Here is a 27318-nt window from a genome sequence, read left to right as displayed (position 1 = left end):
GCCAAGATGTGGGTCCCTTTTCTTCCGTAGAACTAAGCTAGCATAAGTCTTACATGATCATCCAAACAACAAGCCAAGCTAACTAAATCATAAATGTGCTAGTATATTATTCCCAGATCCATCTGGACTCACAATCCAAGGTAATAGGGGAACCCTGCATAAATGTGCTAGTATATTATTCCCAGATCCATCTGGACTCACAATCCAAGGTAATAGGGGAACCCTGTGGACCCCAACCACTCTGAACCAGTAATCAAGCTCCCAGCAGCAAACTGTTGGGCCTCAGTAGAATTATAAATAACCCTATACCCAGTCCAGTTAACTCTTTGGGCCGTATCAGCACCAGGCCCACTGTTATTATACTCACCGTAATACAAAGTATCCAGTGCAAACCGCCCATCCCACTCATGCCACCCTGCTGGATGGATCACTTCAGTGATATTGGACTGCATAATCACTGCCCTCGAGTACTCTTTCCGGGGCCGGCCCAAGTACGACGGGTTCAAGGATTTGTTAAACCCGGGCTCCGCCCCAATCCTACACCGATGGATCGATATGGCCGTGGGCTCATCCGGGTCATTGCGCCCTTGGGCCGTGACCATGTTTTTCTGGCCCGGGTTGGGCTGACGAACTTCTATGTCGCAGTCTTGGAGGACGACGGCGGCGTTGCCGAAGATGAAGTCGACGGTCCCCCGGATCAGGCAGTTGCGGTAGAACTGCCGGCCGTGGAAGGCGTACAGCGTGTCTTGGTAGCCCAGGATGTCGCAGTTGTAGAAGGCAGAGAAGTTGGCCTTGACGCGGAGGGCCACCGCCTGGCCCTTTGACGGGCCGGCGGTGTTTTCTATCGTCAGGTCGCGGGCGAGGAATAGATCCTCCGATTTCTTCTTCTCTGGCGGCGGGTGCCCTAAAATCGCAGAGGCGATTTTTTCTCCAGCTCTCAACGGGAATTTTGAGGGAAGATTAAAAGAGAGATTAAGACGAGAGAGAGGAATTAAAGTGGGGTTTTAATTGTGGGATATTTATTCTCAAGTGAGAATTGAAAGGGTTCATACCCTTTGATTATTAGCACTGTAGCTACAGTGTTTATTTGAGAAATCTTAGTTTTGAGATATGCTCCTAAATTATAATTTCTTGTTTGATTAATAAGAAATTATCTGTGTGGCTCCCAAGGACGTAGGCAGTTGCCGAACCTCGTTAAATCTTGGTGTACTTTTTCTATACTGCGTTTCTGTTGCATTAGGGGTTTCAGCGTTAAATTCCCAACAATTGGTATCAGAGCGTGAAACGATCTAGAACAAGTCAGATTCAAGTGGGAGCCATGGCCACAGATGAGGCAAAAATAAGACTTGAGAAATTTGATGGATCAGATTTTGGATTCTGAAAAATGCAGATAGAGGATTATCTGTATCAGAAAAATCTGTATCAACCACTATCGGGGAAGAAGCCGGATTCTATGAAGGAAGAAGAGTGGAACCTTCTAGATAGACAAGCCCTCGGAGTTATCAGATTGACGTTGACTCGCAATGTTGCATTCAACATAGCAAAGGAGAAGACCACGGCAGGTCTTATGGCAGCTCTCTCAATTATGTATGAGAAGCCATCAGTTGCGAACAAAGTTCATTTGATGCGGCGGTTATTCAATCTGAAAATGGCGGAAGGCGCGTCAGTAGCACAACACCTCAATGAACTTAATACGGTTACAACCCAATTGAGTTCAGTTGAGATTGAGTTTGATGATGAAGTTCGGGCGTTGATCCTTTTGTCTTCCCTACCAGATAGTTGGAACGCTACAGTCACAGCTGTGAGTAGCTCGTCGGGAAAGAAAAAGTTAAAGTTCGGCGACGTTCGTGATTTGGTTCTCAGTGAGGAGATCCGACGGCGAGAGACTGGTGAAGCTACAACCTCTTCAGTATTGCATACAGAGTCAAGAGGTAGAAATTCAACCAGAGGAAACGGACGAGGAAAATCAAACTACAGAGGTAGATCAAAGGACAGGAGGTCCAAATCAAGGAATCCAAGCAACAGCTCGAAGGCTATCGAGTGTTGGAATTGTGGAAAGACCGGGCATTACAAGAATCAGTGCAAGAGTGCACAGAAGGAGAAGGAGGCGAAGGCAGAGGTGAATGTCACATCCACTTCAGGAGGAGACGACGCATTGATATGCTCTTTGGAGAGCAAGGAGGAATCTTGGGTGTTAGATTCAGGAGCGTCGTTCCACGCTACTTCTCAGAAAGAATTCTTCGAGAAATATACTCCCGGAAATCTTGGATACGTATATCTTGGTGATGATCAACCATGTGCTATTATGGGCAAAGGCGTGATGAAAATTAAGTTGAACGGGTCAGTATGGGAGCTGAAGGATGTTAGGCATATTCCCGACCTGAGAAAGAATTTAATATCCGTAGGCCAGTTAGCTGGCGAAGGATACACCACAACCTTCCATGGAGATGATTGGAAGATCTCAAAGGGCGCAATGACAATTGCCCGAGGCAGAAAGACTGGTACCCTATATATGACAGCAGGTACACATTGTTTGATCTCAGTTGCAGCAGGCAATGAGACTTCAAAGCTGTGGCACCAAAGACTCGGTCATATGAGTGAAAAGGGGATAAAAATCATGCACACAAAGGGAAAACTCCCAGGACTGCAGTCAGTGGAGATGGATATGTGTGAAGAATGTATACTTGGAAAGCAGAAGAGAGTCAGCTTTCAGGCAAGTGGCAGAACCCCCAGGAAGCAGAAGCTAGAGCTCGTTCACTCAGATGTTTGGGGACCAACAACCACCGTGTCCATTGGTGAAAAACACTACTTCGTGACTTTTATCAATGATCACTCTAGGAAAGTGTGGGTCTACTTTCTGAAGCATAAGTCAGAAGTATTTGATGCTTTCAGGAGATGGAAAGCTATGGTCGAGAATGAGACCGGTCTGAGAATAAAGAAGCTCAGGACCGACAATGGCGGTAAATATGAAGACACCGGATTCAAGAAGTTCTGCTATGAGCACGGGATCAGAATGGAGAGAACCGTGCCCGGCACGCCTCAGCAAAATGGTGTAGCTGAGCGGATGAACCGAACGTTGACAGAGAGAGCCAGAAGCATTCGAGTACAGTCAGGCCTACCGAAGCAGTTCTGGGCAGAAGCGGTCAACACAGCAGCTTACTTGATCAACCGAGGTCCATCGGTTCCATTGGAGCACAGAATACCAGAGGAGGTATAGTGTGAAAAAGAGGTAAAACTCTCACATCTTAAAGTTTTCGGTTGTGTAGCTTACGTGCACATTAGTGATCAAGGCAGGAATAAACTTGATCCCAAGTCAAAGAAATGCACTTTCATCGGCTATGGTGAAGATGAGTTCGGCTACCGCATTTGGGACAACGAAAACAAGAAGGTGATTAGGAGCAGAGATGTGATATTCAACGAGAAGGTAATGTACAAGGACATGGACAAGACAGATGACTCAGAGAGCGAGTCAATATTTGTAGATGCAGATGATGTCCCGAGTAACCTCTCGGAAGAACCCAATGCAGAGGGTCCTCAGTAAGAAGAGCATGTTGGACAAGATGGTGCGCAGGAGCCCGACGCACCAGCTCCGATATTAAGAAGATCTTCTCGTCCTCCTGTACCCAACAGGAGATACATGAACTATCTGTTGTTGACAGATGGCGGGGAGCCTGAAAACTTTGATGAAGCTTGTCAGTGTGAAGATGCGAGCAAGTGGGAGCTTGCAATGAAAGATGAGATGAAGTCTCTCATATCAAACCAGACGTGGGAACTAGCTGAGTTGCCCACGGGTAAGAAGGCACTCCACAACAAATGGGTGTACCGGGTGAAAGAGGAGCAAGATGGTTCCAGAAGATATAAGGCCCGGCTAGTTGTCAAAGGTTTCCAACAAAAGGAAGGAATTGACTACACCGATATTTTCGCTCCCGTGGTGAAGCTAAATACTATCAGGACCGTGATGAGTATTGTAGCAATTGAAGATCTTCATCTCGAGCAGTTAGACGTGAAGACGGCGTTTCTTCACGGAGATCTAGAAGAGGAGATATACATGCACCAGCCAGAAGGTTTCTCAGAAGAAAAGAAGAAGAACCTGGTGTGCAGACCCAAGAAGAGCTTGTATGGTCTGAAACAAGTCCTAAGGCAGTGGTACAAGAAGTTTGACGGCTTCATGCACAAGGAAGGTTTCCAGAAGTGCAACGCCGACCACTGTTGCTACTTCAAAATTTATCAGTACAACTATATCATCCTACTGCTGTATGTTGATGATATGTTGGTTGCAGGAGCAGATATGGAGGATATCAAGAGTTTGAAGCAGCAGCTGTCAAAAGAGTTTGACATGAAGGACTTGGGTCCAGCGAAGAAGATCCTTGGAATGCAAATCACGAGAGATAAGAAGAGAGGTCTCTTGCAGTTATCTCAGACGGGATACATCAACCGTGTTTTACAGAGATTCAACATGGGCGATGCCAAGCCTGTGAGCACACCCTTGGCCAGCCATTTTCGTCTGTCAAAGGATCAGTCTCCTCAATCAGAAGAAGAGAAAGAGAGTATGGCTCAGGTTCCTTACGTCTCAGCTATTGGAAGCTTGATGTATGAAATGGTCTGTACAAGACCAGATATTAGGCATGCAGTGGGAGTGGTCAGCCGGTTTATGTCGAATCCAGGAAAAGCTTATTGGGAAGCGGTCAAGTGGATTCTGAGATATCTACGAGGCACCACACAGAAGTGTTTGCACTTTGGTAAGGGAGAGGTGGAAGTGCAAGGGTACGTAGATGCAGACTTCGGCGGCGAAGTTGATCACCGAAGAAGCACCACCGGCTATGTATTCACCGTCGGAACTACAGCTGTTAGTTGGATGTCACAGGTACAGAAGATCGTTACCCTATCCACTACGGAAGCTGAGTATGTTGCAGTGACTGAAGCCAGTAAAGAGATAATATGACTTCAGGGTTTGTTGACAGAGCTGGGATTCAAACAGGAGAAGAATGTTTTACACAGTGATAGTCAGAGTGCGATACACTTGGCGAAGAATTCAGCATTTCATTCTAGAACGAAGCATATTGCGCTTCGGTACCACTTCATCAGATCCCTGTTGGAAGATGACGTGTTGAAACTGGAAAAGATTCCAGGAAGTAAGAATCCAGCAGATATGTTAACAAAGACGGTGCATGTTCAGAAACTGGAGTTGTGCGCAACTTCAGTTGGCCTTTATGCATAGATGATGAGGGCGGAGCCACACAGGAGAGGATCTTGATGAGATAGCCTGCTGGCGTCAGTTTGGTCTCCAAGTTGGAGATTGTTAAATTTGGGGGTGGAAACCAAACCTTCGACGGCGGTGGAGTTCCGACGAGCTCCGACGAGCTCGAGAATGGCGGAGATGACGCAGGCGAAGTCGACGAACGCAACCCTTCGAGCTCTGCGTTCGAACCCCCCTCCTTCGAGCTCTGCGTTCGCACCCACCCCGAACTCTGCGTGCGAACCCGACCTCGGCGTTTTTTGGGTGATGCCGACCTTTGCGTTCGAGTGCTCCCACCTTTGCGTGTGCGGGCCGCTGGCGACAGGCTGTCGCCAGCTCATCCACCTCGCCTATATAAAGGCCCCCTAGGGTTTCACTGCTGCGGTGCTGATTCTTCCCCCTCTCCTCCGATTTCTTCTTCTCTGGCGGCGGCTGCCCTAAAATCGCAGAGGCGATTTTTTCTCCAGCTCTCAACGGGAATTTTGAGGGGAGATTAAAAGAGAGATTAAGAAGAGAGAGAGGAATTAAAGTGGGGTTTATATTGTGGGGTATTTATTCTCAAGTGAGAATTGAAAGGGTTCATACCCTTTGATTATTAACACTGTAGCTACAGTGTTTATTTGAGAAATCTCAGTTTTGAGATATGCTCCTAAATTGTAATTTCTTGTTTGATTAATAAGAAATTATCTGTGTGGCTCCCGATGACGTAGGCAGTTGCCGAACCTCGTTAAATCTTGGTGTACTTTTTCTATACCGCGTTTCTGTTGCATTAGGGGTTTCAGCGTTAAATTCCCAATACCAGGATGTCGCAGTTGTAGAAGGCAGAGAAGTTGGCCTTGACGCGGAGGGCCACCGCCTGGCCCTTTGACGGGCCGGCGGTGTTTTCTATCGTCAGGTCGCGGGCGAGGAATAGATCTCCTTCTACAGCTGCATCGGCCAATGCAACAAGTTGTTTATTAACCGAGATGTTTCGCATGAGGCGCAGCAGTTTGTTTTGCTGCAAACTATAATTAATAAATGCGGCAGTTGCATGGCCAACTTGAGAAGCAACCAATTAATGATCCAGTTAAAATTTTGAACGTAAATCACAATTAATGATCCCCTTAATTAAATAGCCTCACCCCTGACATTGCATGATCCTAATGTCACGTGGATGGTGCCTAGCTAGCGAGCCCAAAGTGTAAAAGGTCAGTTGTTGCTGCTTCCCTATTTGGAGGGGCATATACTACGTACATTAATGAGTAGTATCAACATGAGGTTTGAAGTTTGGGCAAAATGAAGAGGACCACGTTGATGGCGGGACAGGTCGGCGTGGATTGAAGAAGCATGAAAATTGAGGAGAAAAACTGGGTATGGAGGTCCCTAGCTTGGCCTTGCTAGTGGACTGTTATACATGCCAAAAGTTGAGCTGGTGAATTACTGAACTGATCATGTCCTAAAGGATGAAGGCTTTCAGATCTTGGTCTCTTTAAAATATATAAACAAACGTAAGATGTTACATTTTTTGACTAGGTAAGATTCAGTATAGGGAAATGCGTAGTTTTTCTTCTTCTTTTTCATATGAAGTGCTTCAAGTGCAAGAACAATATTTAACTCATGAGTTCGAAAATTGTGGTGAGCATATATAGCCCTTAATTTACATTTTTGACCTTTATATTTTATGCGAAATATGTATTTATCCCCGCGGAAGTTAAATTAATGAACAGGAAACAGCGCTACGTACTAACCCAGGGTTGCGGTCCAGAAGGTGGAGAACTTATCCGCCACGCTCTTGTTCCCACTAATGACCGTCCTCCCCCTCCCCGCCCCCACAAACATCAGATTGACCTTCTTCTTCCCAACAAACACATACTCGTCATACCTCCCCTCCTTTATCTCGATCACATACCTACTCTTACTTTTCTCCGGCGCCGCGTCCACCGCGGCCCCCACCGTCCTAAAATCCCCGCTTCCGTCTGCCGCCACCGTAACGTTGACCTCCACCTCCGCCTGCTCCTCCCCTTCTAACCTCTCCGTCCATTTGGTTGACGGCAGCCTAGAAGCTTGCACCACCGTAGACATTTTTTTAAATTTTTTTTTCAGAAATGACGATGGTGGGGTAGACGGATTATCTTAGACGGAAATTTTTCCGTCTAGGATGCTAAATGCCGCGACGGAAAATATCCGTCTGTATTATTCCGTCTGAAATAATTTATTCTAGACGGAAATTTCCGTCTAGATAGTATTCTAGACGGAAATTTCCGTCTAGAATAACTACTGTAGCTTTCTTTTGCATTTAAAATTCAAAAAAAGGTGGGTCCCACTATTCCAGACGGAAATTTCCGTCTAGGAAGTATTACAGACGGATTTGTCCGTCTAGAATAGTGGGACCCACCTAAAGAAAATAAAAAACCCCCTTTTCCTTTTAATCCTCACGAAATTTTCAGATCTCCCCCCTTCTCTTCGATCCCCTATCCAAAAAATTTCAGATCCTCTTCTCTTCGATCCCCTCACGAAAATTTCAGATCTCCTTCTCTTCGATCTAAGCTAGGGTTTAATCCCTCCGATCCCAGCCCTTCGAACCCCCTCGCTTCCCCTTCGATCTCAGCCACTCTCTCGGGGATCGTCGCCGGCGAGATACCCCGCTGCCGCCGAGAAACCAAGTTCTGACTCAACGTACGCACGCAGGTAACCTCTGTCTCTCCGATCCCCTCTTCCCTTCTCCTCTCTCGTCGAAACCCTAGATCTGAGCTAGGGTTTCGATCTCCCCCTTTCTCCTCTCTCTCCCCGTGTACAACGAAACCCTAGATCTGAGCTAGGCTTTTCTCTTTTGTAGCTTATTTCCTCCTCTCTTCGGGTTGCTCTCCTCAAGCTGCTGCCATTTCTGATTGGGTTCAAGGTATGGCTTCGAAAATTGCTGTTTTTAAATTTTTAAAATTTTTTGTATATTAATCTCTCAAGTAGTCTTTTGACAATTCCATATTAGTTTTGGAGTTGCTCCGAAGTCCTTCAAATATCACAATATATGATATTTGTTTTCTGCTTACTCTTGTGCTGGACATATTTTTGTGATGTGAAAGGGAAAATTGATATGAGACAGATTTAGTGTTGGAAGCTTTGTTCATGAAAAGGCAATTTTGCCTTTGTGAATAGTCCCACATCGGAAAATGAGATGAATAGTAAAGGGTATATAATGGTTCTCTCCTTATTGGGCTTTGAATAGTGTTTTGGGTTTTGTGGGCTTTGCGGTTCTACCACACACGCGCGCGCGCACGCACGCCACGCCGCGCCTCGCCACGCCCGCCCGCACGCCACGCCGCAGCCGCACACCTTTTGCTTCTCAAGCCTTCATTTTTGCACGTTTTACACATTTTGTAACGGCTGCATGCGGGTAACGGAAGCATTAACCGTGCGTAACGGTCCCTTGGATTCAGCGGGGGTTACACCTTTCATCACCTATAAAAGGAGGCTTGGAGCTCATTCAGAAATACACCAACGAAGAGGAAAATCTCTACACTCTCTTCTCTTCTCTACTCTTATACCTCCAAGAAAAAAGATTTCGGCTACATTTACATATTCTATTTTCTGGGCAACTGTTTTTGTCTGAGCATAAGCTCTGTGTCTCACGCCCGAGTGCAGAGGCCGGCCGATTCCGGGGGTTTTTACCGCTAGGGGAGAGAGGACAAATTGCGCCAGGGGATAGACGAGTCCTTAATCTTCTAGAGCAGTGATATCACGACTGCTCCCAATCAGGCCTGAATTTTCTAACTCCTTAATTTGTTTATATTATTATATTCCTGTTTTGACAGCACTCTAGAAGATTAATTATATTCTTCTGTTAAGATAATTAGTTTTTAAAATTAAAAAAAAAATTATTGTTCATCGGGATTACTGTTCACCCGAATTTCATATATTTTAATTACTTGTTGTATTAGTTAATTGTTTTAACTTGTTGCATCTAAATTAGTTAAAAAAATATTATTTCTTTATTGCTTCTGTGCTCAAATTCAGTATCTGTCATAAACAAAAAATCTTTAAGTGAACCGGTTCAAGTTTTCTTGGATTAGTTGGTGTCTAAGGAAAGGTTTAAGGGTTGCGTAAAGCGCTCTGCAAGAAACGAGGTATTTAATCGATCATTGATCAACCTCTAGTACTATCCTTACCTGGCCAAACTACCCGAGTAAAACTTTAATCTTTTCACTTTTAGAGTTTTTGGTTAAGAGCAGGTTTAATTAAGTTTCTGGTCTAGTAATATTGACAAAATTATTTTTAAATCAGATTACATCTACCTAGACTAGTAAACTTGAATTGGACTTATGGCAATTCCTGATCATTCAAAAAGTGTCAAACCTGAGAAGTTTACCGGTGCTAACTATAAACGGTGGGCTAATCAGATGAAATACTGGCTCACTACCTTAGGTCTTTTATCTGCTATTGACATTTCTGAGTCATCTACTAGTGGTTCTCAACCTTTGACTCCTGATCCTGCTCCTTCTACTTCTGGTTCTGGTGCTAGCTCTTTTTCTAGCTCTATGAAACCAGAAGAAATCAACTATCATTGTTGTCATAGGATCCTTAGTGCACTTGCGGACAACCTTTATGACATATATTATGAGTTCAAAAGTGCAAAAGAACTATGGAATGCTCTTGAAGCAGAATATGGCTATGATGATGCCGGAATTCTGCGCTTCACCTCTTCCTCTTTCAATAAGTTCACAATGGTTGATGACAAGCCCATTAATGATCAAATTCATAAATTCCTAGATTTCCTCCGTCATCTCCAATCAAAAGGAAATACTTTTACTGACGATTATAAAGTTTCATGTTTGATTGATAAACTTCCTCCCTCCTGATCTAGATTTGCTGGAGATCTCCGACACAAGCAAGGAGATCTAACTTTAACTGAATCCCTCAAGGCTATTCGTATTGAAGACCAGCATAGGAAAAACTCCAATACCAAGAATGAAACAAAAGCTAAAGTAAACTTAGTAGAGGATAAGCCTAAATCTAAGAATTTCAAACCCAAAGGGAAGAAATTCAAGAAAAACCAACAATCTTTCAACAAACCTTTCAACAAATCTACCTTCAAACCAAATCCCAATTCTTCCAGCCATAAGTCTGATGAGAAGTTCTGCTTTGTCTGTGGTAGAACCAACCACATGGCTCACAACTGTTTCTTTCGGAAGAAGGAACCGGCCAAACCTGCCCCTAAAGGAAATGGATCCAACAAAGTTAATATGATTGAAATGAATCCAACCTCCTTCAGGTTAGCCTCTTCATCTCATCTTGTAAATTCTCTAACTTCTTCCACTGATTGGTATTTGGATTCCGGAGCAAATATCCACGTCTGTAATGACCGCTCTTGGTTTTCAAATTATCAGGAATCACGTGGAGGAAGCATAAGCTTAGCAGATGACTCCACTAAAACAATAATAGGAAGTGGACGTATAGAGCTCACCATGACTTCTGGGAAAGTTCTTCATCTGTAAGGCGTTTATCATGTTCCTTCTCTCCGTCGCAATCTGATTAGTGAATCTCTTCTTCTTAGAGCTGGTTATAGGATTGTAAAAGAATCCAATAAATTTGTGATTACAAAGAGTAATGTTTTCATAGGAAAAGGTTTTATCTGTAATGGCCTTTTTAAACTCAATGTAATCAAATCCAGTTCTAATGAAATTTCTGAGTCTTCTGTTATTCAAATTGTTGAGTCTTGTGATGTTTGGCATGGACGACTTGGACATGTAAATTTCCAAACCTTGCAGAGAATGAGTAAATTAAACCTCATTCCTAAATCTTCTCATAATCTCTCATCTAAATGTGAAATCTGTGTTCAAGGGAAACACACTAAAAAACCCTTCCAGTCTATAACTAGAAACTCTGAACCCCTCGAATTAATTCATAGTGATGTGTGTGACTCTAACCGAGTTCTCACCCGAGGGGGTAGGAGATATTTTGTGACTTTTATAGACGATCACTCCAGATATTGTTACACCTATCTTCTCAAAACTAAAGATGAAGTCTTAGATAGGTTTAAGGTGTTCAAAGCTGAATCTGAGAACCAACTTGACAGGAAGATCAAGATTCTAAGATCTGATCGTGGGGGGGAGTATACCTCAAATCATATGACTGAATATTGCCAAGAATACGGTATTATTCATGAGGTTACTGCTCCTTACACACCACAGTCTAATGGGGTAGCTGAACGAAAGAATAGAACCCTAATGGACATGGTGAACTGTATGTTACTCAGTTCAGGAGCACCTGAAAATCTCTGGGGTGAAGCTCTTCTTTCTGCTTGCTTCATTCTCAATAGGATTCCCCAGAAATATTCCGATACAACTCCTTATGAATATTGGAAGGGGAGATCTCCTAATCTAAATTTCTTCCGGGTTTGGGGTTGCTTGGCTAAAGTAGCTATTCCCGAACCTAAGAAGAGAAAAATTGGTTCTAAGACTGTAGATGCTGCTTTTATTGGATATGCACTTGATAGCAATGTTAACAGATTTTTAGTCATCAAATCTGAAATCAGTGACATATCCAACAATACCATCATTGAAGCAAGAGATGCAGTCTACTTTGAAAACATCTTTCCTTTCAAATCTAAAATCTCAGAAAATCCCAGATCATCCATTCCTTCTGATCTTCCATCTTCCAGTTCTTTTCAACCTCTTGATATTGAACCTCGAAGAAGCAAAAGAGGTAGAATCGAAAAGGATTTTGGAGAAGACTTCCTTACCTTTCTTGTTGAAGGTGATCCAAGCTCATTCCAAGAAGCAATGGATTCACCTGAATCTCCTTTCTGGAAAGAAGCCATTGATAATGAAATTAAATCTATCATGGAAAACCATACTTGGATACTCACCGACTTACCTCCAGGTTGTAAACCTATTGGTTGTAAGTGGATATTCAAGAAGAAACTCAGAGCTGATGGTTCCATAGATAAATTTAAAGCTAGATTAGTAGCTAAAGGCTTTACTCAACAAAAGGGCATTGATTATTTTGATACATATTCTCCTGTAGCCCGAATATCAACTATCCGAGTATTACTAGCCTTTGCTGCTATCCATAAGCTTATCATACATCAGATGGATGTCAAGACTGCTTTCCTGAATGGTGATTTAGATGAAGAAATCTATATGCACCAACCTGAAGGCCTCATTGCCAAGGGTCAGGAAAACAAAGTCTGTAAGCTTGTTAAATCTTTGTATGGTCTTAAACAAGCTCCTAAACAATGGCACCAGAAATTTGACAACGTCATTGCACAATATGGCTTCACTGTGAATGAATACGATAAATGTGTCTATTCTAAAGTGATAAACAATGACTATGTCATTCTCTGTCTCTATGTTGATGATATCCTTATCTTTGGAACAACACTTGAATTAATTTCAAAGGTAAAGGATTATCTTTCCAAAAAATTTTGATATGAAAGACTTAGGTCTTGCAGACATGATACTTGGAATGAAAATCTCTAGAGACACTAGAGGAATATCTTTGAGTCTTTCCCATAGCATTGATAAAATGCTAATCAAATTCAACTTTCATAACTCTAAACCTGTTTCCACACCTTATGATTCTTCTATACCTTTGAAGAAGAATGAAGGTGAACCTGTCTCCCAACTAAAATATTCTCAGATGATTGGATCTCTTCTTTACATATCCAACCGAACCAGACCTGATATAGCTTATGCTGTAGGGAGACTGAGTCGGTATACTAGCAACCCTAGCAAAGATCATTGGTCTGCCTTAGAAAGAGTATTCAAATATCTAAAAGGCACAATTGACTATTGCTTGACTTACACTGGTTACCCTGATGCTATAGAAGGGTATAGTGACGCCAATTGGGTCACGGATTCCAACAGTGTAAAGTCTACATCTGGATATGTATTTCTTTTTGGTGGTGCTGCTGTATCCTGGAAATCATGTAAGCAAACAATAATTGCCAGGAGCACCATGGAATCTGAGCTAATTGCTCTTGATACTACTTGCACAGAAGCCGAATGGTTAAAAGATCTTCTATCTGAACTTCCTTTGGTCCCTAAACCCTCTCCTCCTATTTCCATTCACTCTGATTCTAGATCTACCATAGAGCTTCTAAAGCAAGTACATGTAAATAAAAAACATAACAGACATATTCAAATAAGATATAAGTCTGTACAACGCCTATTAGGCAAAGTTGTGATCTTGGACTTTGTAAAGTCTGAGAAAAATCTTGCTGACCCTTTGACTAAGGGATTATCCAGGAGTGTGGTTCTGGATTCATCGAGGGAGATGGGGTTAAGCCCATAAATGAGGTCACTGACAGCGGCAACCCAACCCTTATTTGGAGACGTAGTCCCAATGTCGGTTCAATGTGGTAGAAACAAGCTGGACAAGTGACTCTCGTGTGGAGCATCGACCTAGATATATTTATATATCATTATGTAGCATTTGCTACTACCCCTTCTCTATGGTGACGATGCTCTTATGATACAGCTGGCTAGGCTGAGTTTTACTCTTAATAAGTCCAACGCGTGTATTGTGGGGGGTATTAAATAAACAGCTGTAGTACCCTTTGAGGACTTACCTACGTGAGAGGAACCGTGATGGCCGCGGTTGGGGGGGACAGGGCTGACCCCTAGAAACTCTCATGAGTCGGTTTTTTGTGAGCATGGCCTTTAACGCTCAACCCGCTTTGCTCAATAGATGAAGCGTATTGTGTGTGTTTTCATCAATACCTGATTAAAGGGGCCTAATTCAAGGCCTAGTCCATTATGTCCCTCAGGTGGCGATGAACCCACTAAGGAAAGGTTCAAAGCCGAGAGCTACCTCTCCCGAATTCACGATACGAAAGGTTGCCCAACCTATATTTATTTTGTGATTTATTTATTGATTTATTATTTTCAGTCAATATTGCCTTTTGGGGGGGGACTGTTAGATATTTTGTTAAGAAAAGACAATTTTGCCTTCATGAATAATAATAAATTTTTGTAATTAAAACATGTTTTAATTAGCAATTAAAAATATGTGTAACGGCTATATAATTATGGGGAACGTTACAAAATTTATGACGAACGTTACAGAATTAATTACGGGTTTTGTAACATCTTTTCCAACCCTATATATATCCGTATGTTGAGCTCAAAATGACAAGAAAAAATATACAACAAGTTTTCTCTTGTTTTTCTTCTCTCCCCTACATCGAACCCCCTCGCTTCCCCTTCGATCTCAGCCACTCTCTCGGGGATCGTCGCCGGCGAGATACCCCGCTGCCGCCGAGAAACCAAGTTCTGACTCAACGTACGCACGCAGGTAACCTCTGTCTCTCCGATCCCCTCTTCCCTTCTCCTCTCTCGTCGAAACCCTAGATCTGAGCTAGGGTTTCGATCTCCCCCTTTCTCCTCTCTCTCCCCGTGTACAACGAAACCCTAGATCTGAGCTAGGCTTTTCTCTTTTGTAGCTTATTTCCTCCTCTCTTCGGGTTGCTCTCCTCAAGCTGCTGCCATTTCTGATTGGGTTCAAGGTATGGCTTCGAAAATTGCTGTTTTTAAAATTTTCGAATTTTTTGTATATTAATCTCTCAAGTAGTCTTTGGAGTTGCTCCGAAGTCCTTCAAATATCACAATATATGATATTTGTTTTCTGCTTACTCTTGTGCTGGACATATTTTTGTGATGTGAAAGGGCAAATTGATATGAGACAGATTTAGAACCTTGTTTACTCCAACCAGAGATGTCAATAAAGCAAACCTTATGTTACTGGCCGCCGATGGCTTGCGTGCCGACCGTTTTTCGATGTTTGTGGTCTTGCTAACAACAATATTTTAAATTTAGTGTGAGTTATAGAAGAAAATGTTTTCAAAAGAATAGAGTGATATATAACACAATATTATATAATAATGTGTTATATATCCAATTTAGGTGAAAAAATATCACGTTATCTTTAGACTCCCGTCCAATAATTACATCCAATTCTTTGAGGTTATAATATAAGATAAACGACTCGAATTTTTGGGAAGGAGATAAAGTTTTCTACTCAAAAATGATCGTTCATTTTATATTATACTAGGAAAGATTTGGTATATAAATTTGTAATTATTGGATCTGTCCTTCTCGGACGGGTTAGGAATATAGTAGTGCATACATCCAACTTTGTATACTTTGTATGATTTCATTTCTTGAAAATTTCGGCAACTCGTACCTGTTGTTCTCCGTGTACAATAAGCGTATGTTCTGTGTTTTGGTATATTATCAATACGCATAATAACATACGCACAGTGTACAGGGAGAACAATGGGTAGGTACTGCCGAAATTTTCAGGAAATAAAAATATACAAAGTATATGAAGTTGGATGTAAGCACTACTATATTCTTAATGGGATAGAAGCCTTCCTATGACAGCCGTTAGACGGTGCTAATTAGTTGAAGCTACCTTAATGAGTTTCAAACATAAGTCAATGAGCCTAACTTAAATGCTGCAACGTATGTTTAAGAATAGTATAAAATATATGGGTATACTATCTATTATCAAATAGAGTTTCTAATTAGATATTACCTACAGATGAGGAAAATTCCTGACAAGTCATGGATAGATATCCCTAGGATTGAACGGTTTCGCGATCGACGTTATAGGGATGGATGTGAAGCCTTCATGAAGTATGCCGAAATGAACCCAAATAATTTAAGTAGCGGTGCAATGTACTGCCCCTGTTATATATGTAAGAATATGAAGCTGAAAAATAGAGATGAAATATGAAGTCACTTAGCAAACTCTGGGTTTTATGCTGAATATAAATATTGGTCCTACCACGGGGAAGGCCATACTGAAATTGAAGTACCAGATGTGCATGTTGATGCCAGTCATGCTCTTGATATAGATGATACAGAAAATTTACAAACTGAAGGTGGACCTAGCCATACCGAATACGATATTAACAATGACAGTGAAGATGATATCGTAGATGATGTCCAAGATGCAACTGAGATTCAAGATGTTGATGACCCAGAAGGCTTTGGAGATGCTCATATTCCTGAGGACTTGGATCGTATAATGAAACTACTGGAGGACAGTGAAGAGGATCTGTATGAGGGTTGCACCGAGTACTCCAGATTTTCATTTATGTTGGAGCTCTTGCATATTAAGAACCTCAGTGGAATGGCAAATACTTATTTCGAAATGCTTCTTGATTTGTTGCGGAAGGTAGTTCCAGGAGGAGAGCGTAGCATTCCTAAAACAACTTATGCGGCTAAGCAAATTGTTTCCGATTTGGGACTTGATTACAATAAGATTGATGCGTGTCCCAATGATTGTATTCTCTACTATAAGGATAATAAAGAACTTCAGGAATGTCCAACATGTGGAGTATCTCGATGGAAACAACGCACCCGCTCTTCAACAAGGCGGACAACAGAGTCAGTGTACATGCAGAGCAAGATTCCAGCTAAGGTGCTTCGCCATTTTCCATTAGTTTCTAGATTGCAACGTCTGTATATGAACAAAGACACCGCTAAGAGCATGAGGTGGCACAAAGAGGGTCGTATAGAAGATGGTAAGTTGAGACATCCAGCTGATGCAGAGGCTTGGAAGCATATCGATAAGACTTTTCCTAATTTCGCTCATGAATGCAGAAATGTCAGACTTGGGCTTGCTAGCGATGGATTCAATCCGTTCGGGGTTATGAGTTCAGGTTGGTCTACATGGCCAGTTGTCTTAATGCCATATAATTTACCCCCACTGCTTTGTATGAAACAACCGTATATGATACTCTCATTACTGATACCGGGTAAGCATGCACCGGGTAATGATATTGATGTCTACTTAGAGCCCTTAATTGATGAGCTAAAACAGTTATGGTTGGAAGGTATGTTGATATATGATGCACATGCAAAAGAGTCGTTTAGACTTCGTGCTATCCTAATGTGGACAATTAATGATTTTCCAGCTTATGCTAATCTTTCTGGTTGGTCGACAAAAGGCAAGTTTGCTTGTCCAGTATGTGGCCCAGAATTTGAAGGCCTTCACTTACCATATAGTCGAAAATGTTGTTATTGGTTCAACAGGAGATGGTTGCCCTCGGGCCATAAATACAGAAAATTGAGCAATAAGTTTGATGGCACTGTTGAGACTAGGAATAAACCACGTCAAATGACCGGTGCTGATATTGTAAAGTTGCTTGAGCATCTTCCAAAAATAAGATTTGGTAAGAACCGATATTCTAAGTACGACTCACTCAAGGTTAGAGGCTCCGGGAAAAAGAAAAAGACACTGAAGAGGAAGAGAGCAATCCAACGGGCATATGTTGATAATGGAGTCGATAAATTACCAAAGGGATGGAGTAAATTCAGTATCTTCTTCCAGCTACCATATTGGCAAAAGCTTAAAATCAGGCATAACTTGGATGTCATGCATATTGAGAAAAATGTTTGTGACAATATAGTTTCAACTCTCCTTCAAGATCCTAATAAGTCAAAGGATGACCTAAGGGCTCGTCAAGACTTAGCTGCATTGAATATACGAGAAGAGTTGCAAGAACAAGATGTTGGTCTTAAGAAAAAACATAAGCCTTCCTCTCGTGTTACGATGTCGACAGAGCAGATGCAGAGATTTTGTGAGGTCCTTAAATCAGTAAAGTCACCAGATGGGTATTCAGCTAATATATCAAATAATGTTCAGGTGCAGGAGAGGAAACTCTTAGGCCTAAAGACACACGATTATCATGTTCTTCTACATCAATTACTCCCGGTTGCATTGCGTAATAATATGGAGAAAGATGCATCGAAAATTATTATGGAGTATTGTGGGTTCTTCAGAAAATTGTGCTCCAAAGTTATAGATGTGAATGAATTTAAAAAGCTTGAAACAGAAATATCATTAATTTTATGCAACCTGGAATTAATATTTCCTCCTTCCTTTTTCACGATCATGGTCCATGTTACTCAACATCTAGCAAGAGAGGCAATAGTTGCGGGTCCTGTATCGTACCGTTGGATGTACCCAATTGAGAGGTTAGGAACTTCACTATGTGTATTAATTTCATATGTAATGTATACATCTTTAATTTGTCCTATCCCTTGAGTTGTAGTTCATAAAGTTTGAGTTATTGTAGATATTTGGGATTTATGAAGCGCCTCGTTCGCAATCGAGCTCGTCCAGAGGGTTCTATGGCTGAAGGGTACGTGACCAACGAATGTCATACGTTTGCATCACGTTACATGCGCAATCGTGTAACAGCTGATCAAACCCCAACTAAGGAGAAGAAACTCGTAAAATATCAAAGATCTGACTTGGAGCAGGTTCATGCATATGTATTGAATAATCTTGACATTTTCAACGATTATCGAAGGTAATATATATTAATATAGCAATGTTGACCTTGGATGAATTATTTACTTTCATTATACAAATACAACCATATTCATTGTTCTAATAGGCGACATCTGGAGAAGCTTAACACTGAAATATCAGGCATGAATGCAGCACATGCTATTCAAAAAAAACACATCAAAGATTTTCCCGATTGGTTCAGAACCGATGTAAGTAGCGTAGCACTATTATTGTATTTTTCAATTTAAATTTTTTAATCAGACAAAGATAATTTTTAGTTCGATTGATGTTCGGTTTAGGTTGAGAAAGACGTTCTCGCTGGTGTCGTACTATCTGAAGATATTTTAGTTCACGTACAATGTCCTTACTATGAAGTAAGACGATATAGTGAACACATCATTAATGGATATAAGTTTAAAACAGTGGCGACCGATGATAAAAGGGTAACACAAAATAGTGGGGTCATGGGGTGTTTTGCTCAGGAATGTTTTTCAAGCATAAGAGATCAGAACCCAGTTGAAGCTGACATATTATATTATGGCCAGTTGGAAGATATTGTAGAGGTGATTTACGGATATGGCAAACAAACTCAGCGTAAATATACAATGTTTAAGGTTCGATGGAGTCCTGCCAAACCGCGCAGGGATCACTATGGGTTTACACTTGTAAATCTCGACAAAGAGATTTATCTAGATGAGAAGTTCATATTCGCAGAACAGGCGGACCAGTGCTTCTATGTGAAAGACCCAAATGTTGCACACGATTGGGTCGTGTTGTATAAGGAGCCAAGATCTATTGTCCTCCCTAATAATAACGATGATAGTGATGAGGACAACGAACCAATTGGGTCGTCTGATGAAATTTGGCAAAACTTCTCTTACCCTCAGAACGTCATGCTTGATATGACAGACGCAGAGATTCAGGCTGACAACCCAATTTTAGCCAGTGATAGAGGACCCGAGCCAGATGTGCAAACAAGGTCAAGAATTAGTAGGCGAAAACAGACAACATTGAATATCGCCAGAACAATACTAGATTCACCTCGAAAAATACGAAAATAGCAACCTACGGAAGGTATACATCTTTAATAAGTCAATTCAGTAATCGCATTATGTTATGATTATATTTAATTGCAATATAATATTTTATTGCATAAAGGTATTTCTTGTTTTGCATCTCCTAATTCAAATTGTACAGATGAAGAATACAAGGTTATTTGATCGATCGCGTGATCGGTCAAGGTCTACCAGCCTAGGGTCAGAGCATCTTGATGAGGCACATCGGGCATCACCTAGAGATATAGGTATGAATTATCAATTATCTCTGGACAACTCAAAGTAATATGTTTCGCTCATAATTTGTACTCATTAAGTATTTTTTTATGTGTAGATGATGTTGAATTATCAGGTCGCCTGCGGGACACAACTCTAGCTTTATCGCCTCATATAGGTATTTATATTGATAATTCAATCATATTTAAAGTGTAACTCTAGCATTTTCAGATCTATTGTCTGTTAGTGAACACTTTTTTGTTTGCATAGATAATATTCCAGGCACAAATTACTCTTCACCCGGACTCAGTGATACACATGCATCCCCCACTACAGGTTATTGACTATCTTATTGACTATCTTGTTTACTGATACTTCAAAGTGTATGTTTACATTAAGATACCTCAAGATAACATAATCATAGTCAAATTATTTGGCATATCGTCAGGAAGTGGGTCCATTCTGCAATTTATTTCATAGTCAAATTATTTGGCACTTAGCAACTGCTTTAAATTAAATCTTGAGATACCTCAAGATAACATAGTAAAAGGTTAATAGAAGATTATCAACTGTTTCCTTTCAGAATGAGCAAAAAGAAGACTTCAGTCAGTACATTTGACAGAGTTTAATACAAAATTATATTATAGTTGAAAATTGTACAAATATTACTATCCATCAGATCCAGATCTAGGATAAATTGGTACTTATCCTGCACTTCAGAAATCGTTTGTCCATGTATCAAATGGTTGAAAAATGATTCCATTTTTGGACGCTACAGGTTATTATCTTATTTATTGATGTTCAGAGGGTACTTGGACACCTTCATTTTCGCAGCCAGCAGCGGGGTCCGATTTACGTGTCTGGACTCCGGATGTTAGACATCTACCATTGCCTCCAGAATCGATCATATCAAAAACTAATGCCATGAAGAATCACCCGCAAGCACAGAAAAGGCTAGCTGAACTGAGGGATATGATGAAATTGAGGAGGGAACTTGCTCTTGCTGCGATGAATAGAGAAGTGAAGAGAGGTAAATTAGTAAATTTGTTAATTCCCGGCTGCATTTTTTCACTTAACCAGTGGGTACTAAACATGTTGACAATGTAGGGGCGAAGCGAGATGATAAAGAACAGATTGGACGGGGTGCTAGCAAGCCCGATTCAAAACAAGCACCGACCGGATTTCGGGGTATTCTTCAGTGGTCCGATAATTTGCCAATCGGACCTTGGTCGAAAAAATTGAACAACTACATCGGTGTTTTAGTACGGAGAGCGACTATAGTGAACCCGTACTTCAAATTCAAGGAGCTTCCATGGAAAGCATACGAAGATATATGGAGAGATCTGATGGTATATGTTCATTAGTTCAGTATTTTTCAATACTTGAGTACTATAAAATTGTATATTTTAGGAATCATAATACATAAGAATACATAAGAATACATATTTTTAGAACTGATGATATATGTTTATCTAGTTTAGTGCATTTCACTAGATGTTCTTGATTAATGCTTCAAAAATACATAAGAATACATAAGAAGACGAATTTTATATGTTCATATAATGAGTTCCTTAAATTCATTTCTTAGGAATCATAATATATTTTAGAACTGATGGTATAGGAATCATAATACATTGACGCATAATTACTTACCATTAATGATTTAATGGGCCGACCGATTGGCTTACATAGTTCTTCACCAAAAGTGCCTTCCACTATGTGCTTATCTAGTAAAGCATCATGTCAAGAATACAAAATAGAAGTAGCGGATATATACCTATTAATTGGGATCCCACATAGATGAAGCTGATATGGTTATAAAGTTTATATTGTATGTAAATTATTGCTTGAGACTATATTCTATGATAGTCATCCTTGAGACTATATTCTATGATCTTACAATGATGTATTCTATCTATCCTAATTCTGAATTTCTTGTTTACTGTAATTATTGCTTTTTGGCAGTTTGCACCATGATGCATTCAATTATAAGAATTAAATAATGAATTAAGATCCCCACTAACAATGATAAACTAAAAACTAAAAAAACTTTCACACAGACATTTCAAATAGAGCACCTAGGAAACTGCATCTGGTAAACATACCACTGATGATTGTCCTTTCAAAATTCTAAGCATTGTAGGAGAGGGTTGATCTTTGGGAACACTAACTGTGCAGTCATATATAGCTGGAACAAATGAGCGCATATTATTTACAGCTGAAACAAAACCCTGTAGAGCAAATGAATTGGAGATGTCAGAAATGTGATGTTAACTTACTATGAGACTGTATAATATCAAGACAAACCATTTTGAAATATCATCAGACTGGGAAACAAACATGTGTGTTTACCTTAACATTTCAGCCTATATCGATTAAATTTTATTATGTGTATATTCCCTTATTCAAATAGTGTGTTGCTTATGTGACTTTTGTAAATATAATTTTGCATTTTTAAGCTGCCTCTTAAATAGGATTACTATTGTCTTGAGGATTACCCTGGAGCGTGGCACTATGTTTTCAACATAAAGGTTGAGGTCGTGCTCAAACAGTGGCGGCATGAGCTGAAGGTATCAACATATGACAAATATACACAAGATTGGCAGAGATATTTGAATGTCGATGAGAGGGTTGACATCGATCATTTCACGGCGCTTCTTTTTTATTAGGATACCGAGTCAGCGCAGGTATTGATCATTTTAATATTGATACGCAGTACAGTTTGTAGATACATTTCTTCTTTAGTAACATATATTGTTTTGTAGAATAAATCTAAGAAGGGCTCGACGAACCGTCTTAGTAAGCGCAAGCTTGACCACCACTTGGGATCGACGTCCTTTGCCAATCTTGAGTACCGTTATTGTCGAGACACAGTATAATATTTAAATATTGTATTCACATGCTACAATTATCAATATGGCCAAACAATTTTAATTTATTATACTTTGTAGGGGAAGCCGATAATGCCGATCAATTTGAAGGCAAAGTTAGCTTACGGCACCTTTCGCTCGACATATAAAGATGATGTCAAGATTAAAGAAAACATGGTGTTGGTGGTAAAAATTTTAAAAATAAATCATTATATCTTATGTAATATGTTCATGTTCAATTCATTTTTTGCCAATCAAATATATGTCTCTTCCTTATGTGATTTAGGATACTATTGATGCTGCGTCAAAGGATGCAGCACTACGTGCTACCCAAGAAGCTGTTGATGACCCTCATGTATTGTCTAGAGAGGAAAATGATTCCATCGCTATGAATGTGATGGGGTATAATAACCGGGGCAGATTTCCATTGATGGGGGTTGGAGCTTCACGGTGTACATCCAGAAAATCATCCACAGCGTCCTCAGCATCCTCGACTGTGACAGGATCATCTTCAAGGAGTTTTGCCACTGCTACAATTCTGCGCGTCACTCGTTATTTGCGCGGTAAGATCGACCATACACTACTCATGCAGCTAACGAAAGCTATGGTTTCAGATTTGCCACCATCCCCCACTAGCGATGATATTTTCACACACATCGTATTGTGCTTGTCCGACAAGATTTCGGGTGAATTATTTGGAGAAGTCATGGACAATGTAGATTTTGACACTGGCACACAGGTATATTAATAATACATGTCTTCTATTGCTAAATTTCATACTCTAAATTTAAATCACCATATTTTCAGACTGGACTTGCTGGAGGAAGCAGTAGCGGCGTGCAAAGGAGGGATATCGACGATGACGATGACCCGTGATTCTATGTGGTTGGTGAGTTTGTTAATTGTAGTCTTAATGCCATTCTTTTAATGTGAGACATAAGCTTTTGAAACAGATTCCTGTAACTAGGCGCCATGATTTGCACTGTAGTGATTTGTATCCAAACTAAAAGCAAGAAACTAAAACTGAAACATCTATTGCCGAAAAAAGTATACATATGTTGAGTTGAGAAGGGTGGCAGACACAGAATTATAATATTACTATCTCTTTTAGTAACACAACCCTCAACACCTCCTCTAATGCTATAAAAGCTTAAAAGCCCAAAACAGAACCACCTTCACTTTTAGTAAAACAGAACCACAGAATTTTAATATGACCACATTGAGTTTTAAAATTTTTTAAGGTCAAAATTTTAGGTTTCTTTACTTAGTGAAGCTCAAGATATATGTTGAATCTCTTTCAGCTATATATATATCTCTAATGGCATTCAGACTCATCAAAGTCCAAGTGACAAGATCACAAGCAACTCTCAACTTCCATACAAGAAACGGTCTCGCTCGGACACATGTACATATCAATCCCTATCTTAGAGTTTCATTATCCAAAAAACTACTGTGGGTTAGTATAAAACATGTGACTCAGTCTCCTCTAATGTTACATTAATATGGTCCCATGCAAGTATATGTATACTCTCAATGTCAAAATAATAGTACTGCATGAATGCCGACACGTCTACTCTTTTTTCTTCTCTCTATTTAATTTGATTTATCCAAGCCGCCAGCAAATTGATCAACTTGAAGAAAAGTCTTTGCACCATTTAAGAGTGACTAGGAGTTTCTTACCCTAAACTGCTCCATTTCACATTTATATATTATCCATTTCTTTTTGCTATGACTAATTGAAAATGACTTGATTACTTCTCTTAATAAACATGAAAAATTGAACATCAGTCTTTATTTAGTATATTTTGAACTTTTGAAGGAAGCTAATGACAGCTACGAAAAATAAATCTTTTACATCAAAAAAAATAAAAAAAGGTTGTAGTGTCAATATTTTTGTCTAAATCTTTTTCCTAAAAAAATTTGATTTGATTTTTCTACCTTATATATATTGCCACTTTGGCATTTACTCTATCTTCTATAAGTAATGATGCATGAGATCAAGTATTGGACGGACCGAGAAAAAAAGTAGTCGAGTCGACTGAACAGATGGACGAGACGAGACTCAACTTAAACCAGACGAGACGAAAACAGTACAGACGAGTCGAGATGACGACAGGACGAGTCGACCCAACCCAACCGAGACGAGCAGACGACTCGAAGCGACAGGATGAGACGACAGGCGACAGGACGAGTCGACACATTCTAGTCGACACGAAAGGCGGAATGACTCGACATGCTTAGTCGACTTAGGTCCAGTCGACACGAAAGGCGGTGCTAGTCGAGACGCCTCGTGTCGACTCAGACTTCAGATTAGGAAAGAATTCCTTTTTGTTATTTCTTTTTTGGATTTGGTTATTTCCTTTTAATTAGACTTAGAGTTTCTTTTTTTATTAGAGTTAGGATATATTTAGTTGGTTATAAGTATTAGTTCCTTTCGTAAATTGTAAATTAACTTTTCAATTATTCAATTAAGAGAATTTTCTCTTTGTTTTGTTCTCAACTTTGAGAAACTTAGAGCTTGTGGATTCAAGCTCGTGAAATACATGCTGTTGTCAGGGCTCGTCGGTATCGGAACGATATCCGATCGGCCTCCCCGTTTCTACGTTTGCGTCATATATTGTACATCGCAGACGGTTTTTCCCAGACGGAAAAACCGTCTGGGAAAAACCGTCTGCAGTACATCGCAGACGGTTTTTCCCAGACGGAAAAACCGTCTGGGAAAAACCGTCTGCAGTACATCGCAGACGGTTTTTCCCAGACGGAAAAACCGTCTGGGAAAAACCGTCTGCAGTACATCGCAGACGGTTTTTCCCAGACGGAAAAACCGTCTGGGAAAAACCGTCTGCAGTACATCGCAGACGGTTTTTCCCAGACGGAAAAACCGTCTGGGAAAAACCGTCTGCAGTACATCGCAGACGGTTTTTCCCAGACGGAAAAACCGTCTGGGAAAAACCGTCTGCAGTACATCGCAGACGGTTTTTCCCAGACGGAAAAACCGTCTGGGAAAAACCGTCTGCAGTACATCGCAGACGGTTTTTCCCAGACGGAAAAACCGTCTGGGAAAAACCGTCTGCAGTACATCGCAGACGGTTTTTCCCAGACGGAAAAACCGTCTGGGAAAAACCGTCTGCAGTACATCGCAGACGGTTTTTCCCAGACGGAAAAACCGTCTGGGAAAAACCGTCTGCAGTACATCGCAGACGGTTTTTCCCAGACGGAAAAACCGTCTGGGAAAAACCGTCTGCAGTACATCGCAGACGGTTTTTCCCAGACGGAAAAACCGTCTGGGAAAAACCGTCTGCAGTACATCGCAGACGGTTTTTCCCAGACGGAAAAACCGTCTGGGAAAAACCGTCTGCAGTACATCGCAGACGGTTTTTCCCAGACGGAAAAACCGTCTGGGAAAAACCGTCTGCAGTACATCGCAGACGGTTTTTCCCAGACGGAAAAACCGTCTGGGAAAAACCGTCTGCAGTACATCGCAGACGGTTTTTCCCAGACGGAAAAACCGTCTGGGAAAAACCGTCTGCAGTACATCGCAGACGGTTTTTCCCAGACGGAAAAACCGTCTGGGAAAAACCGTCTGCAGTACATCGCAGACGGTTTTTCCCAGACGGAAAAACCGTCTGGGAAAAACCGTCTGCAGTACATCGCAGACGGTTTTTCCCAGACGGAAAAACCGTCTGGGAAAAACCGTCTGCAGTACATCGCAGACGGTTTTTCCCAGACGGAAAAACCGTCTGGGAAAAACCGTCTGCAGTACATCGCAGACGGTTTTTCCCAGACGGAAAAACCGTCTGGGAAAAACCGTCTGCAGTACATCGCAGACGGTTTTTCCCAGACGGAAAAACCGTCTGGGAAAAACCGTCTGCAGTACATCGCAGACGGTTTTTCCCAGACGGAAAAACCATCTGGGAAAAACCGTCTGCAGTACATCGCAGACGGTTTTTTCCAGACGGATTTTCCGTCTGAAAAGTTTTCCAGACGGATTTTTTTTCCGTCTGGAAAGCTTTCCAGACGGGTTTTTCGTCTGGATTACACTTTTCCAGACGGAAACTAACTAGACGGCTATTCCAGACGGAATTCCGTCTGGAATAGCTATTGTAGACGGTTTTTTAACTATTCCAGACGGAATATTCCGTCTGGAATGCCATCGTTTGTACCAGTGACGTTAATTATCTCTTGTTTCATTAATAATAACTTAACGAAACATTAATTCCTACAAAAAGCAAAACTACAAGTTTAAGTAGAAAGATACGAATAGTAATGAACAAAGGGATTTTTAAGTTTTACCGACCCAAAACTTATCCAAAAATTCTAGAAGTTTAACTTTGATATTGCCATTACTAAATGTTTGTTTGTTTGTTTTTTTTTTTGTAAGAAGAATATACTTTAGAGTGTTATAGACTTTGGTACGTATATATTCAAATAACACGTAAATAGAAGATGAAGAGGCACCGTACGTATCACAAAACCTCGACATTGGAAAAAAAACATAATTAATCCGGGAAATCAGAACAAAACAACAAAAAGTACTGTAGAGAACACACCGGAGACGTCCCATTTCTGACCATCGCCAGAGAGTTGGCGCACATGCGTATCACGTGATCAATGCCCTCGAGGACCCTCGCCCGCAGCCTACGATCAACCTCATCGTGCG

At 40.9% G+C, this 27318-nt stretch overlaps 1 protein-coding gene across 1 annotated transcript; it reads right to left on the bottom strand.

Annotated features, from left to right (window-relative positions):
- LOC109832183 (pectinesterase-like) lies at nucleotides 187-27318 on the bottom strand. Its single transcript, XM_020399614.1, has 4 exons — nucleotides 27209-27318; nucleotides 6964-7279; nucleotides 4831-4844; nucleotides 187-872 (listed from the first exon to the last, which is right to left on the bottom strand). The coding sequence occupies exons 1-4, from the start codon at nucleotides 27251-27253 to the stop codon at nucleotides 198-200; spliced, it is 1050 nt and encodes a 349-aa protein (XP_020255203.1). The 5' UTR covers nucleotides 27254-27318; the 3' UTR covers nucleotides 187-197.

This window comes from Asparagus officinalis, chromosome 3, assembly GCF_001876935.1.
Source record: "Asparagus officinalis chromosome 3, Aspof.V1, whole genome shotgun sequence".
NCBI classification, from domain to species: domain Eukaryota; kingdom Viridiplantae; phylum Streptophyta; class Magnoliopsida; order Asparagales; family Asparagaceae; genus Asparagus; species Asparagus officinalis.
This window is presented reverse-complemented; position numbering and strand designations above follow the sequence as displayed.

What these genes read in the sequence shown, in the direction of transcription:
- LOC109832183 (XM_020399614.1), bottom strand. Translation starts at nt 27,253, where the DNA reads ATGTGCGCCAACTCTCTGGCGATGGTCAGAAATGGGACGTCTCCG. An exon ending in TCAGAAATGGGACGTCTCCG is followed by an intron (nt 7,280 to 27,208) that starts GTGTGTTCTCTA and finishes ACGGTGGTGCAA; the next exon opens with GCTTCTAGGCTGCCGTCAAC.